At 36.4% G+C, this 16,440-nt stretch overlaps 1 protein-coding gene across 5 annotated transcripts in view; it reads left to right on the forward strand.

The window, feature by feature from the left end:
• Positions 1 to 16,440, forward strand: part of Nbeal1 (neurobeachin like 1) — a 177,170-nt gene that overhangs the window by 16,935 nt on the left and 143,795 nt on the right. For 4 of the 5 annotated variants that reach the window (XM_063237279.1, XM_063237281.1, XM_063237278.1 and 1 more), the window contains exons 3-6: positions 753 to 844; positions 5,803 to 5,964; positions 7,786 to 7,867; positions 8,235 to 8,362. In XM_063237279.1, the coding sequence (XP_063093349.1) occupies positions 753 to 844; positions 5,803 to 5,964; positions 7,786 to 7,867; positions 8,235 to 8,362 (464 nt within the window). Of the gene's footprint in view, positions 1 to 752; positions 845 to 5,802; positions 5,965 to 7,781; positions 7,868 to 8,234; positions 8,363 to 16,440 lie in introns of those variants that run through there. The other variant, XM_063237283.1, reaches the window with a different exon arrangement.

The raw sequence follows: 16,440 nt of genomic DNA on the forward strand, positions 1-16,440 counted from the left end.
CACTATGCCTGGCTTGACAGATTTTGCCTCTGAGAATATATCATTTAAAGAATGACTTGAAGCCAGGTGTTGTGTACACCTGTGATGCCGCCACTTGAGAGGCTTAGGTAAAAGAATTGCTGTGAGTTTGAGGCCAGCCTAGACTACACAGTGAATTCAAGGACAGCCTGAATTACATAACAAGGCCCTTTCTCAAAAACAAAACAAAACAAAACAAAACCTTGAAGATGGAGGAGTCATCTGTTCAGATGCCTGGGAGAAGTGCATTCTGGGTAGAGAAAAAGGTCTGCCATGTCCAAGAAGTAGGCATGAGGCAATCGAGTGTAGCAGTGGGAAAGGCACAGAGTGATAAGAGAATAAACTGGTTAGAATCCCAGAGGACACTGGTAAGACTTCATTGAGTGATGTGGAAAGCCATTTAAAGGCTTATTACACTTTTAAAACTTTATTAGTCTATATTTGTCACTGATCATACACATCATAGAGAATTTGCACCTAAACATAACATGTCTCAGTTCTTTTTTGCCATTCCCCTCACCCTTCCATCCTTCTTTCTCTCCTCATTTAACATAAGCCTGTTTCCATTTCATTATACTTAATACACTTTGTAAAAGAGCACATAGCTTTTGCTGAATATTGCTTAGAGATTTCATATTGTTGCTTCTTTTATGTAGCTACTCAGTTGTGAAAGCATTATTTTTCCTAACAAATATACTAATGTAATCATTTTTGTAATGATTTTCTAATTTCAGAAAGATCCAGATTACCTGAAGCTGTGGTTGGACAATTTTGTTTCTAGCTACGAACAATTTTTAGATGTTGATTTTGAAAAACTGCCTACCAGGTATGTAGACACCCAACTTTACTACTCTTGCTGTTTTTGGCACAGAAATGTCAATGCTGACATGTTATAATGGTGACAAATGTGTCAGCACTCTTAGTAGCCTGCATGACTATTATCATGGCAAAAAGTATTAATCATAGCAGTTTTACTTGTTGGTACAAGACCTGGCTTTTTGAAGCCTCTTTGCGTTGGTGAGACATTACCCACTGGTGCCTTGCAGTTCACTCATTTCTGATGCCAGCTCTCCAGGATTCGCATCAGGTCTCAAGTTAAAGGGAAAGCCTTCCACAAGGCTGGCTTCACTTCAGACATCCCTCACAAGTTTGGGGGGACATCTACATTTCTGACCAACTATTAATTTAGGGTTTTTATCCTCTTTTCAAGTTCAGGAATTTCTTAGACAGTCCAAAACAATTCACCATATGATACAGCTTTATTGTAAAGGACACATAGGACAGGGTCTAGAAGGGTCCTGGATGCAAAGCTCCAATGTCCTTTCTCCATGGAACCAGGACATGTTACCTCTCAGAGCATCAGTGTGTCACCGGTCAGGAAACACAAGCACATGGCTTATTTCCAGCCTCAAAAGAGAGCCTTGAGAGAAGGCAAAAAATTGAGATTTTTACAAGTTATATTTAAAAAATGAGGTGGGTGTGGTGGTGCACACCTGTAATCCCAGTACTCAGGAGGGTGAGGCAGGAGAATTGTTGTGAGTTTGAGATCTGCCTGGGCTACAAAGTGAGCTCAAGGCCAGCCTGGACTCATGGCAAGACCTGGTCTCAAAAAGACCAAAAAGAAAAATGAGGGCCAGGGATATAGCTCAGTGGCACAAGCTTCAGCTTGGCAAATGCAAGGCTCTGTTACATTCCCAGTACCAAATAAAGAATAAAAAATGGGCCAGAGGTTTAGCTTAGCGGTATAAGTACCTGCCCTGGCAAGTGCAAGGTTGTGAGTTGGATCCCTGGTGTCAAAAAAAAAAAAAAAAAGATAAATAGGGGCCGGGGATTTAGCTCAGCAGCATGAGTGCCTGTCTGGCATGCACAAGTTGTAAGTTTGATTCCAGGTACAAAAAAAAAAGGGAAATTCAGATTTTTATGTACAACTGAAAGTACGGATCTTCTTTTCCACCACCTGCCATCATTTCTGGACTCTTAGTTTCTTGGCTATGTACAAGATAAAGTTTTTTTTTTTTTTTCTAATTCTCAAGCTGTCTGAAAAGCCCAGTAGTTGGTAGATCAGAGAAGTTGCCTGGGGTAAAAAGGCGGAGAAATAGAGACAGCCTCAAAAAAGTTCCAGTTACAGATATATGTTGAGGGAAGAAGGAGGAAATGTTGTAGTTAGTGAAGAGAAACAGTACTGGAGAATTAAAAATCTGTAAGGAATAAATAGTGTTAAAATTTGGGAATAAAAACTGGCAGTCAAGCCAGGTTTGGTGGTGCACACCTGTAATCCCAGCACTCGAGAGGCTGAGGCAGGAGGATGTTGCAAATTTGAGACCAGCCTGGGCTACAAAGTGAGCCCAAGGGCAGCCTGAACTGCATAGTGAGACTGTGTCTCAAAAAGACAAAACAACAACAAACAGGCAGTTGGAGGGTAGTAGTGAGAGTTGAGTCTGGAGAATCATACAGGGACCAAATACTGTGATTGCATTGTTAATGGATTTGATTTAAAAAAAATAGTTAATGCAACTTAAAGTTTTGGCTGGGCATGGTGGCTTTTCTAATCTCAGCTACTTGGGAGTATGAGGCAGGAGGGTTGTGAGTTGGAGGCCAGCCTATACAATGTGGGGAGACTGTCTCAGAAGCAAAACAAAACAAAATAAAACCAATGGGAGTGTAGAAGTATACTCAGTGGTAGCGCCTTTATGTAGCATGGGTGAGGCCCTGATTTAAATACCCAACTACAAAACAGTAAAGTTTCTTGGTAATAAGTTGTTACCAAGTTTGTTTCTCAAGTTGTTTTGTTGGCCCTGCCCAGGGAGAATTGGAAATTTGGACTAAATGCAGGAAACCCAGGAAGAGAAGAATCTGGAGAAGAAATTACTAGATGAGATGGTGCTGAGGAAGGACCAGTACTTTATAAATACAGTTTCTGATTTCTTTCTCATTAGGGTATTGATAGAATTTTCTTAAGATTATGCCTCAATTTCTACTAATAAAAGAGTATTCATGTAGTTTGTGCCTAGAAGTACTTTAATTAATTAATTTTTGTAGTACCAGTAACTGAACTCAGGGGTACTATGTATCTACAGACTTTTATTTTGAGATGAAAATTTCACTAAGTTGACCAGGCTGGGCTCAAACTTGTGATCCTTTTGCCTCAGCCTCTCACACAGCTGGGATGACAGGAGTGTGCCACTGCATGTGACTTTGCTTTTACTTTAATAATTTAGAGTTCACTTTGAATCGTGGGCTTTTCAATTTTAGGGAGTGAGGGTTTGGGCCTCTGAATATTTCGAGTATTGGAGTGAGGCTTCTCAAGTTTCTAATGTACAGTTATCACCATCCATACGTTATAAAGGGGAATCATTTTAAAAAACATTGCATGGACTTATAGTGCAACAGAGTTTAATTTAGAATGAAGATGAAAAATGTTAAGAGCTTTGCTTTGCTGTGTGGTTAGCTTTTGTTTTTTCTTATGTTGTTTTTGTTTATTGTTTCATTTGAGACAGGGTCTTTCTCTATATAATTCAACCTGGCCTTGAATTCAGTATATAGTCCAGGCTGGCTTTGCACTCACAGCAATCCTCCTGCCTCAGTCTCCTGATCATTGGGATTACAGGGATGTGCCACCACACCCGGCTGTAGTTAGTTTATTTAAAATTGTGTTTCCAGGCCTCTGAAATAGGAAGATCAAAAGTACAAGCCCAGCTGGGGCAATTTAGCAACCTGGTGACATCATGTGTCAAAAAGTGAAAAAAAGACTGTGGTTATATCTTAATGCAAAGGTGTTGGGTTCAATTCTCAGTACCTCAGAATCAAAACTAAAAAATCCCCACGGGGCACGAATATAGATTTTACTAATAGAAAATATTTTCAAGCGCAGATTATATGCAAGACACTGTAAAATTAGTACAGGTAAGAAACTCATGAAAACTGTCATGTAAAGTACATTTCTGAATTAGAGTTCATAATGCAAGGCAGATTACTTTTATCAGAATTTAAAGTCTTGAACAAACTTTAAGGTAGGCTTCTGCCTGGGTTAGATCCAATTATTACTGCCATTCAGTATTCAGTAGTCAACAGAGGTAGGGAACAAAGTTTTGGATTTGGGAAATTTCAACGAAAAAAGCGTATAATTTTGGGCAGTAAAGTTCTAATAAAGTGCTTCTAAGTTTGTAAATGTTTATCATAGTAGAAACGTGGTCAAGAATTTTACCTGTAAGAAATGTTTCAACAACAGGTTAATTTTATAATAAGCACTAGTTCAAAACAAAACAAAAAGATATATTGCTTGTTAAGAAGCTGATTACTTTTGATAGTTATTTTACAAAATGTACAGTGTAGAATGGAAAGACCAAGGATAAAAGGAAATAGTGCTTTAAACTATTGTGGATTATCAAAAAATAGTTTTCCTTCTTTTGACATTTTTTTGAAAAATGAAGAATAAAGAGATTAATTTATTCTCAAAATTGTATTTTAGTCCTTATTATCTTGAGTTACTCTGGTTTTTCCAAGCCCCTCTTTTGAACTCTTCACCGTATATGTATGACAATGAGAGTTTTTCTGGTGCTGCTTATGAGTAAGAGAATAAACAAATGTGAAGCTACAGCTGACATAGTTCTCATGCATAAGTAGTGTGGTACTTTTGTAACATAGTTATAGAATTTGTTAGTCTTTATAATGTGCTTTGGACAGTACTGTCTGTAGTTAATTAAACTTAGGCTTTAATTTTATAAAAAGTTTTTAGTTATTTTGGAGAATGATTCATAAGGGGGCTAATTGTATTATGTATTTTTTTGTCCTGCAGTGAGTCAATCTTTCATTCAGTGTTAAAGAACTGTATTAGTGGTAGCTCACGTGAAGCAGTATCTGAAGAGACATCAATTATTATAAGTCATTTAATTATAGGAGCTCTTTACTTTCCTAAGATTTGGGCATTTATATAGTGGTTTATGGAAAAATTCTTTGGCTTCAGTGGTGGTTTATACATTTTTATAATTTTTTATGTATTTCACAGCAAAAAAACCATATTGACATTCTGGTTTTCGAACCCTGTGAAAATATGTCAGATGATAGTAAAATTTCATAAATTGAGGAACTTCAGAGATTGAATGGCCAGCACCATGTTAGAGATGGAACGTGTTCCCTAGGGTTTAACTGTGACTCTGGTGTCACAGTTTATTGTGAAGGAGACACAGAGGAACCACTTAGGTCTCCTGTGCACTTTGCCATCATTTGTCTTGTTACACAGAAGACATTTATCACAAAATAGTGATCTGTTGCTCTAAAAATTCTTACATGTATGAGGTTTACGTTCATCTTCTCATCTTTCTTCTTTCAGTATTTATCACTTTGCCCTCTTACAATCATATGTTTAGGGATTGGATAAGTAGTGCATTAGTGTTCAGTAAACCAGATGATAAAATTTCTATTTGTGAACTTTTATATGTAAATTATATAGTTACATATTTTTTATACTGGGACTTAAATTCACTACCTTGCACTTGCCAGGTAGGTGCTGTGCCACTGAACTGTATCCCCAGCCCTGTTACACATATTTTAATTCAAAATAGAACAATTGAAAATGAGTCTTCTTTCCTCTGATATAAAATTAATCATTCTGCTGTAATCTAGTTACCAATCTGGTTGTGCTTACAGACAAGAAGTTACAGAGCTTCTGGAAAAAATTAAAAGAACTTCCTTAACTTCCTTAGGATTTAGGTTAAAAACGCTGTTCATTTAAGTTTTAGAGATTTCTTCTGTATTTCAACACTATTTTCTTTCCCTCAATTGTAGGGTAGATGATGTGCCTCCAGGAATATCTCTACTTCCTGATAATATTCTGCAAGTTCTGAGGATTCAGCTACTACAGTGTGTTCAGAAAGTGGCTGATGGGTTGGAGGAACAACAACAAGCCTTGTCAATTTTGCTTGTGAAGTTCTTTATTATTCTTTGCAGGTATGTGCATAGACATAGAAACAAATCATGTATTTAAAAATAATTATTACAGGGCCAAGGATTTAGCTTAGTGGCACCATGCCTGCCCAGCAAAGTGTGAGGTCGTGTGTTCAATCCCTGGTACCAAAAAAAAAAAAAAAAAAAAAAATTATCAAAAAGAATAGATTTCTTGGTTTTGAGATTTGTGTGTGTATATGCTTTGTTTCTTGTTTTGTTTTGGGTTGGTTTTGTTTTGTTGAGACAAGGTCTTGCTACGTAGTTCAGGCTGTCCCTGTCCCTGAACTCAATATGTAGTCCAGGCTGGCCTTGAACTTGTAGAAATCCTCCTGTCTCAGCCTCCCCAGTACTGGAATTACAGGTGTGCATCACATGCCCAGCCTGGCTATTTCTTATTTGAAACCAGACTCTCACTATATAGTTCAGGCTGGTCTTGAACTCACTATGTAAACCCATGTTGGCTTCAAATTTGGGCAATCCTGTTTCAGCCTCTTGAGCACTGAAATTACAGATGTGTGCCACTGCACCTGCCCATTTATTGATTGTGTTTATTACTTTGGTCATTGCTGAGACAAAATACTCAACACTCAAAAGTCAAAGGAGGAAGGATTATTATAGCTCACAGTTTGTAGAGGTCTCAGTTTATAGTTGACTGGCTCTAAGGCAGGGTGGCATGGCAAAGGAGAAACAGTTCATGGCAGGCAGAAGGCAGCAAGGCAGTGAAGTAGCAAGCAGTAGCCCTCTTTCTGTCTCTTATATTCTGCCCTTAGGTTGGGTAGCACTTGCGCATAGAATGGGGTCACCCTTAATCCTGGTGTCCCACCATGAATCAAATCCTAGCATCACAGTCTTTTTTTTTTTTTGTCTTTTTCCTTTTTATCGGTACCAGGGATCGAACTCACGACTGAGCTAAATCCCCAGCCCCGCATCACAGTCTTAATTCCATCATCACACACCCTACCTAGATCCAGACATCTCTGAAAAGCTGCACTTATGACCCCGTGAGACTTTGAAGGAACATCTAGATATAAGCCGTAGCATTGATTATTAATGATATTTGTTGTTCATGCAGATCTTGAAGAGTATAACCACGTTTTGTAATTGGTTTGTCATTTCTTCATGCATTGCAAAACCTTTTGAGTGCAGCTAATTACAGAGATGCTTAGCCAAAAGTTTTAAGTGTTGCTTTAGCATGAGGACAATAACCAAAGGTTTTACTTCAGTGATTATACCAGTACCTTTTGTATGCTGCTTACTGAAAAATACGTACTTTTTCCGGTGTTGAGGGTTGAACCTAGGGCCTGGCCTTGAAAAACATTTTAGCACTATGCTGCACTCAGCTCCTGATGCACATTTGTATTACTATGCATACATCAGTCTTATTTACTCCATTAAGAAATGGAGTAAAATGAGGGTTGTATTTTAATTAAGGTTCAAGCACTTATGACCTGATGCTTCAAACAACAGTGTAATACTCTGCCTTCGAGAATATGTAAGGATGTCTCAGTGGATCAGTGAAGGACTTTTAATATAGTAGAGTAATATCACGTAAATCTAAAAGAGAATTATAATTCAGAATGTTAAATGGTAATGGTTAAATGGTGCATATTTTACGTTCTTAGAGGAAAAATAGTTATATAACTATTGGGTTTTATTTATTTGCTTTATGACTTTAGGGATTGATTGCAGGGACTTACACTTACGAGACAAGTACAGTTTTATGTTTTAATATTATTTGTATTTTCTCGACATCTGCTCTCAGAATTCACGCATGAGCACGTTTTATTTGCCATTCCTATATATGATTCCTTTTTTTCTTCCTAGAAATCTATCAAATGTGGAAGAAATTGGAACATGCTCATATATTAATCATGTCATCACCATGACAACACTCTATATTCAGCAAGTAGGTGTAAATTGATATATTCTTTCTTGTTGCTTTATTGAGGCTGAATAGATTTTACTGTATTATATTATAGTTGATAGTTAAATATTTTGGAAGTTAAAAATTGAGAGAATTTAAGTTATCCAATAACTTGTATTTCAGAAATCTTTTTTCAGTTTAAAAATGGAAGTGATTTATAGGTGGCTTTTTAACATGACAGTTTTATTTTATTATTTATCATATTTTATTGATTGCATTATTTTTTCAAATAGTGTTTGACTTTTTAAAGCTATCCTGGGAAACACTTGATTCAGTCTTACTTGAATAAAATGATGTATTGTTAGATAATGAATGCTATACATGTTTTAATATGTTTGACTATTCCTAGTTAAAAAGCAAGAAAAAAGAGAAGGAAATGGCAGATGAGACAGCTGTTGAAGAATTTGTGATCCATGCATTAGCATTTTGTGAAAGTTTATATGATCCATATAGGAATTGGAGACACAGAATTTCAGGGTATGTCAAAGTCATGTTTATTTAAAACCCAAATGTCATATGTGTGATTCTCTAAAGAGTGTCTTCGCTGTGAAAACAACTAGAAAGATGTGTATATGACCTACAGATTTAACTCTGAGGTAGAGACATACGAATTTGTGATAAATGCTGCCTCCATAAAATTAAAGGTACTCTGAACTGTTAGTCTTTTTGAGACAGGGTCTTACTGTGCAGTTCAGGCTGGCCTAGAACTCGCTTTGTAGCCCAGGCTGTCTTCAAACTTGGAGCGATCCTTCTGTTTTAGCTTCCCGAGTGCTGGGATTTTAGGCATGCACCCTTCTCTGGTTGAACTTTTATTTTCAAGTGTGTTCAATATTGACAGTTTGTTAAGAAACATTAAAAGCTCAACAATAAAAATAGAGTATACATATTTTCAAAGAAAGTTCTTCTTTTTAAAAAAATATTACATGAGAGACATTTGAGGCTGGGCTATGGCTCAGAGATAAAACACAAGCGTGAGTGTGGGTTTGATTTCTGTACCCCCGCCCACCTATGCAATGCATATATTTTTTATATATATATGTCGTTGTTTGAATTTCTTTTGTTTTTTGACAGAGGGTCTTGTTATATAGTGCAGGCTGGTCTTGAACTCATTGTGTAACCCAGGCTAACTTTGAACTCTCAGTGAGTGTCTGTCCTTCCTCAGTCTCCCAAGTGCTGAGATTCTAGATATGTGCCACCAACCTGGCATATTTTATATTTTAAAAATCCCCATCAATATTTTGTTCTGTTTTTTGTTTTGGTACTGGGAATCAAACTCAGGATGTTGCGCTTGCCAGGCAGGCACTTATGCCGCTGAGCTATATCCCTGGCGATTTTGTTCTATTTGTAATTGTGGTGCATGTGTCCGTCAGGGTCCAGCCAGGAAGCAAACCACTAGATATTTAAAAAAGAGAATGTAATATAAGGAAATTATTAAACAGAGAACTGGAAAAGCAAAAGTGGCATACTGAGATAATGCAGAAATAGCAACTTCAGGGAACAGTTACTATCTTTTGGGCTATGTGCACAAAGGGATGAGATTGCCAACAGCAGAAATCTAGATGTTTGGAGAGCCTATTGGCACTGAGACTTAAGTTTTTTGAGAAAGGAGCATTGCTAGGTGCTGCTGGCATTGCTGACTGGCTAGGAACAGGGCCAAAAATAAGCTGAAGATTAAACAAACCACCATTGCTTTAGTTAAAACTATTGCTAGGTTGATGCGAAAGAAAAACAAAGAACCAGTTCCTCTTTCATACTTTGCTGCTGTTTAATACTTGTTATTGGGGGAACCAAAAGGATGCAGCTGGAAAAAGAGCAATTTGCAGTGTCTGCTCCAGCTTTAGAAAGTAGAAAGGATACGGAAGGGTGGGTTTGTAGCAGGGTTAGGGTTAGGGTTAGTAGCTGCATTGCCAGCGCAGAACACAAAAAACATCTCTGCCTGCCTGTAGGCCCAGACCAGGAAGAGTAATCCCATCACCTTCTTCAGAGCTCTTTTTTTAGGTTTCCAAAGTTTGCTCACATTTTCCTTACTTCTATTTCTAGTTTAACTTGACTCACTTACTTAAAAATAATTCCCATTTCTTGCAGCATGATTTCATCATTTCATTACTAAAATTCAACCTTTCATTACCAAATAATTTTTATAGGATTTTCAGAGTTTCCAGGGTAATGTCCTGATTTTGAATAGCTACCAGTAGATGGTGGTAAGAGTTCATAACTGAGAGAACATCTATGTAGACCGCAGCAAATGCTTCGTGTGTTCTAGTGATATCATATTTTATTGAAATAATATGTCCTGATGAGGTGAGTAGGGATATGTTGATTCAGGGCTACAAAATTTCAATTAGACTAGAAGAAATAAGTACAAGAGATGGATTGCAAATATGATGACTATAATTAACAACATTGTTGTATTCTTTTTGGTTTTCAATTTTTTAGTTTATTAGTACATGTGTGCAGTACATGATGCTTGCATTCTTTGTATGGAGTTGATACATGTTCATAATATGCCCCAATTCCTTCCTCTCATCCTTTTTCACTTCCCTCCCTACTCTTCTGTCTCTTTTTTTTTTTTCCTTTTTTTCTGGTACTGGGGATCAAACTCACGACCGCCTGCTTGCAAGGCAGGTGCTTATGCCGCTGAGCTAAATCCCCACCCCCCTCTTCTGTCTCTTGATCCTCCTCCTGTTTTAAAATGACCTATCTCCCTATTACTTACTTTTACTCTGAACAAAAATTGCTAAGAGGATAGCATTTTTAAGTGTCGCCACACATATACAAAAAGATAAGTATGTGAAGTATTCATTTGTTAATTACTTTGATTTAATCATTCTATAATATATGCATACTCGAAAACATTGTGCATCATGAATATATATGATTTTTGTCAATTAAAGAAAGAACACGTATTTTAGCAAAAGGAACACTATCCCAGGTATTAAATATTACAGTCTTTTCTGCTTATTTTTATATGTATTTTACACCTTAAGAGAAGCTGACTTACATATTAATTGGGTTCTCCAGAGAAACAGAGCTAATAGGATGTGTACGTGGACATGTGTGTGGGGGCAGATACCAAATTAATCTTAAGAAATTGGCTTACATAACTGCAGAGACCAACAAGTCCAAATCTGCAGCACTGGTCAGCTGGCTAGAGACTTGGGAGCCAGGTGCAGATGAGTCTGCAGGCCTGAGAGAGCCCTTCCTGGCTTGGAGGCCATTCTTTCTATTGTATTTCAGCTTTCACCTGATTAGATGAGGCCTTACAATATACTTTACCAAAAGTTCACCGATTTACCACTTAAACTTCTCTAAAAATAGCCTCCAACTTAATTAAATTGTCATATTGTTCTAAGACTTTTTGACTGTTTAGTAATGAGAAAGTGCTAATAATATTCTAATACTTCCTTCCTTTTTTTTTTTTTTTTTTTGTCTTTTTAGACTGGATTTTGCTATGCAGTTCAGGCTAGTCTTAAACTCACTTTGTAGCCCAGGCTGCCTCAAACTTGGTATGAATCTCCTGCCTCAGCCTAAGCACTTCCTTTCTATAGACTTGTCATATTCTATTTTTCCAGAAAGAAAGTCTTTGAATTTTCATTTGTGAAGATTTTTTTTATAGGTTAGTTATAGTGCAGTAATAAACAAGGGGCCCCGAATAATGAAGGTTTTTGTTTGTGTGTGTGTTCTGTCTCCTGTGGCTAGGCAGAAATTTCTACTTACTCTAGCCCCTTCAGGTCCCAAACTAAAGGAACAGTTGGCATCTTAGGCTTTGTTAATTACTATGTGAGGGTGAAGAAAGTGTGAAAGGTCTCATGTTGTTATTCTGAAATCATTGGTCAGAACCAATTGTGTGTCCCCATGTATCACAATAGTGTAGGAGTTGAGATTCTTGAAGGACAATACACATGGGAATAAGTGACAGTACTGGGACTACCTTTTACGTCTGCCTGTGCACTGCTTATGACTTTTTAAGGATGCAAGTAAGAAAATAGATGCACCTTGAGACCATAATGTTAAATAAATCAGATACACAATTTTAAATATTGAAGAAACTCAAACAATAAATATAGTAAGATAAAACATAGATAACAGGGAGGTAGATCTTTTGCAACAGGAAAGGGGACCAAAAGACGGAGGAATGATAAAAAAACTAAGATGTGTTAATGCATTTACCAACTCCCCACAGGAGTATGATCATTATGTATTGCAAATATGTACTAATGAAAAGTAGAAATTAAAATGAGATTTAAAAAGATACAAGATCCACAGCAGCACTTCATTTGTCATGTACTCGCTTAGCATGTTCCTTGTGTATCAGTGTTCCTTCTGTTTTGATTTGAATACCACAGAGTTCTCAAAATCTTGGTTACTCCTTCTCTTGATAGTTTTCTACCTTCCATTTTTTGCTTGTTAGCAGTAAGTAGCCAGTCTAAGAAGAATACAAGTTTTGAAACAGTGACTTTTTCTGTATATTTTATATAGAAGTTTTCAGTAAAAAAATTTTTAAAAAGTTGCTGGGCATGGAGGCACATGCCTGTAATCCTAGTACTTGGGAGGCTGAGGCAGAAGGATTATGGTGAGTTCGAAGCCAGCCTGAACTACAAGGTAAACCCCTATCTCAAAAAACAAAACCAAACTACATAGGCAGCAAGGCAGATGCAGAAAAAGAAAGATAATATCAATGATAAAGCAGAGTCTAAAGAACTCTTGAAAATAAGAGCAGTATTGAATTTAAACATGAGGGAGAGAAGATTTATTTAAAAAAGTAGATCTCTTGAAACTAAGTAAAATTGGCAATAAAAATTTTTTTGAAAACTAGAAAAAAATTTAAATAGTACAACATCATACAGAAAGAAAGTTGTATATATTTTATAAGGTGGCTACAGAAAGGGGAATAGAGGATGAGTAGTGATATTTCATAAATGCAGGCAGTACTTGCCAGCAATATTATGTGAATCTGTTTGTTACCTCTAGTATGCATAACAGTCTTGCTTCTTCTGTTATGTAAGAATTGATTTGGAGGTAAATGGTAAAGCCAAAGGATTTAAACTTAAATTTCTTTGACTTAGGGAGATTCAGTCATGGGTTTATGAGAAATCCATTAGTCATGGAAGACCTAGACAAAAGATATACAGTAGTGATTTACATAATATTTATTACTCTGATTCTAAAGTAGAAATTTAGAATATGTATATTTTGTATTTGCTGTTTGTGCTTGATGTACTGTAAAAACCAGGTAAAACAGGTTTAATTAGAATTAGCATAATTCCACAGAGCCATTTAAAATTATATTTCTTATCTGGGTGTGGTGGCACATGCTTGTAATATGAGCATGTGGGAGATTGAGGTAGGACTATCTCTGAACTTAACGCTAGCCCAGGTTACACAGCAAGTCTAAGACCAGCCTGAACTACATACATAGTGAGACCCTGTCTCAAAAAACCTAATAAAAAAATTTAAAAATGCATACATATTTCTTGTTTAATAAGTAAGTAGCTGCTTTTTTTTTTTTTTTTAAAGGCAGGGTTTCCCTATATAATTCAGGCTGGCCTTGAACTTGTGGCAATCCTCCTGCCTCAGCCTCCCTAGTGCTGGGATTGCAAGTGTGCACCACCATGCCTAGTGTAGGTGCTTTTCATACGCCTTATAATTTGATTTGATTATTCTATTAGACCAATTTTCTTCATATTTGCAGAATCTCACATTGAATAGTTTCCTCAAGTGCAACTAAAATAAGCAGAAGAAAGAAATTTTCCCTTGAAATAACTTAGTCAGGCATTTTTTAAACATATTTAAGTTCTTGCTCTATGCCCAGTGCAAGTTTATTTGGCCTCTTTGCCTGCCCGTAGAAAAAAATGTAATTATACAGTATTAAATTATACCCTGGGTCTTCTACTTGCCAAATTTGTGACAATATACTGTATACACAAAAACAACTACAGGGAAACATTATAAACCATTCAGGAACAAATGGGAATCCATGAGTTTATATGAGTAAGAGCCATGTAAAGGAAAAGTGAAAACTTTTGTTTTTGCTGGAGTTGAAAATATAATTAGCATCTTTAGTTACAGTAAACATTGGCCCACACAAGAATAATTATGGTAAATTTAAGGAGAAAGTTTGATTAAGAGGATGATATGTGCATCATTTTAAAATATTACAAAACTGGCCTGTAATCCCAGCACTCACGAGGATGAGATAGGAAGATCACAGCGAGTTCAAGGCCAGACAGAACTACATAGCAAAGCTATGTCTCAAAAAAAAAAAAAAAAAAAAAAAAAGAAAAAGAAAAAAAAAAAAAAAAGAAAAGAAAAAGTGGAAGGAAAAGAAAAAGTCACAGATTGCTAATTTATGAATGAAAATGTAGTGAGTGTTTTGGATGGTACTGGATCAGATAATCTAGTTACAGGTTACCAGAGCTACTGTCAGCACTGAGAATGTGATGAGTGTGTCATCTGCCTCCGTGTTGACCCCTGACAGAGGCATGTCATTGCTCACATGGTGTGTAGCAAGAATTCAAGAATTCAGTGTGTACCTAGTAGTAAGGAAACTCAGAAGAAGAACATCCCAGTTCTAAAAAGGAGTTGGGGCATATTCCTTAACATTTTACAGAGAGTTTGTGGAAATAGTTCAGAATAATGGAGGTTGAAGGGCTCCAAATGTAATGCTTGACCCTGGGCAGAAAGCTATGCTGAAAGGGGGATGTTGTACAGGTGTTACTGCATGATTTGACAAACCTGGAGCATAGGGGCTGGGGATTTAGCATAGCGGCATAAGCACTTGCCTTGCAAGTATGCAGTCGTGAGTTCAATCCTCAGTACCAATAAAAACAAACAAAATAAATAAAATAAAATGTGCTTTACATCATTTACTTTAAAAAACAAAACAAAACAAAAACCTGGAGCATAGCTGGTAGACTAGAGTACTATGTCAGTTTTGAATTTATTATTATTCTTTGGTGTTATACAAAACAATGTCCTTGTTATTAGTAAATATTCATATATTATAGGACTGTAATATGTGTATCTTCCATTTAAGTGTCTGGAAAACGTATTTGTATACCATATATATACATATATGGGGAGAAAGTATGCATATGACAAAGGTTTGGGATGAAATGTAGTAAACTTAGGTAAACTGTATTTGATGTTCTTTGCACTATTCTTACTGCAGCTTTTGCAGGAGCTTGGACTTATTTCCAAATAAAGAGTTAAAATAAATTATTATATCTTAGGGCCTTAACATTAACACTAATACAAAAGAAACTGGCTAAATTCATTAAGGAATGTAACTTAGAAAACTGGGATACAAACATGTTTTGTAGCACTCTCAAAAACCAGGTGGTGTGTGTTAGCATCAGCCAGGTGTTAGATGTTTGCACCAAATAACAGATAATAATGGAACCATCAAGCATGCTGTGTGTGTATTAAAAATGGTGTATGATGAAAGTTCATTTTTAGCCTTACTGTTTTAATAAATGGTACATTACAGGCCAGGTGTGCTGGCTCATGCTTTTAATCCTAGCACTTGGGAGGCTGAGGCAGGAGGGTTGCCACAAATTTGAGGCCAGCATGAGTTATATATTAAGCTAAAGGGCAGCCTGAACTACATAGTAAGACCCTATCTCAAAACAAAACAAAAAATATAGTACAAATCACCTAGGCTTTAATTTTTGTGTTCTAATATATAGAATAGTGCTTATCTCTTTATGTTAGCATTTAAATTCTCATTACTGGCTTGAGGTTTTAGCTCAGCAGTGTGTGTGTCTGCCTGATAAATGCGAGGTCATCAGTTCAGTCCCCAGTGCCAAAAAAAATTACAGGTATACATTTTCATTCTGTCAATCAGGTGAGTATATTTAGTGTTGCTAGCACAGATTGTTTGACTAGAACATACAGTAATATGTAACAAAGTAGAAATAATTGCATAATTAAGACATAGTTGAAAACAATCAAATTTCACATTTTTCTTTCTTTTTTTTCCTTTTCAGTGTTGGGTCTTGAACCTAGTGCTTTTGCACTGAGCTTCTTTCCAAGTCCTTTTTTATTTTTTGTTTTGAGACAAGGTTCTCACTAAGTTGCTAAATTGTCCAGGCAGGGTTTGAATTTGATATTCTTCTGCATAAGCCTTTAAGCATTGGGATTTACAAGCATATGCCACCATGCCAGGCGAAATTTGATTCTTTTAAAATGAATTTTCTATCATATTATTTAAGTTTTAATTTGAAGCTATAAAAATTCTGTCTCGTCATAAAGACAAATGTGTCTTTGATAGTGATTTTAATAGGAAGATCTAATTATGTCCTAAGATGTTAAACATTAAGTAATGGAAGTCTGATCACTTTCATGCCTTGTACACACTGGAAGTCAACATTAGTTTGGAAAGCAGTGCCATAAGAAATGGTGTCTGTCTGATGTGATTGCTGGTGAATCCAGGCGCAGATGAGCTTTGGACTCCATTCTGTCATCGCTAAGTCCAGTTACGGCTCCTTGGCTTATTCTATCGTCACTTGGCTTTTGTTTATAGATTTGAATTATAAGGAATATAATTTTAATAG

Source organism: Cavia porcellus, unplaced genomic scaffold (assembly GCF_034190915.1).
Source record: "Cavia porcellus strain 051 isolate PalLab524CR breed Dunkin Hartley unplaced genomic scaffold, mCavPor4.1 scaffold_26, whole genome shotgun sequence".
NCBI classification, from domain to species: Eukaryota; Metazoa; Chordata; class Mammalia; order Rodentia; family Caviidae; genus Cavia; species Cavia porcellus.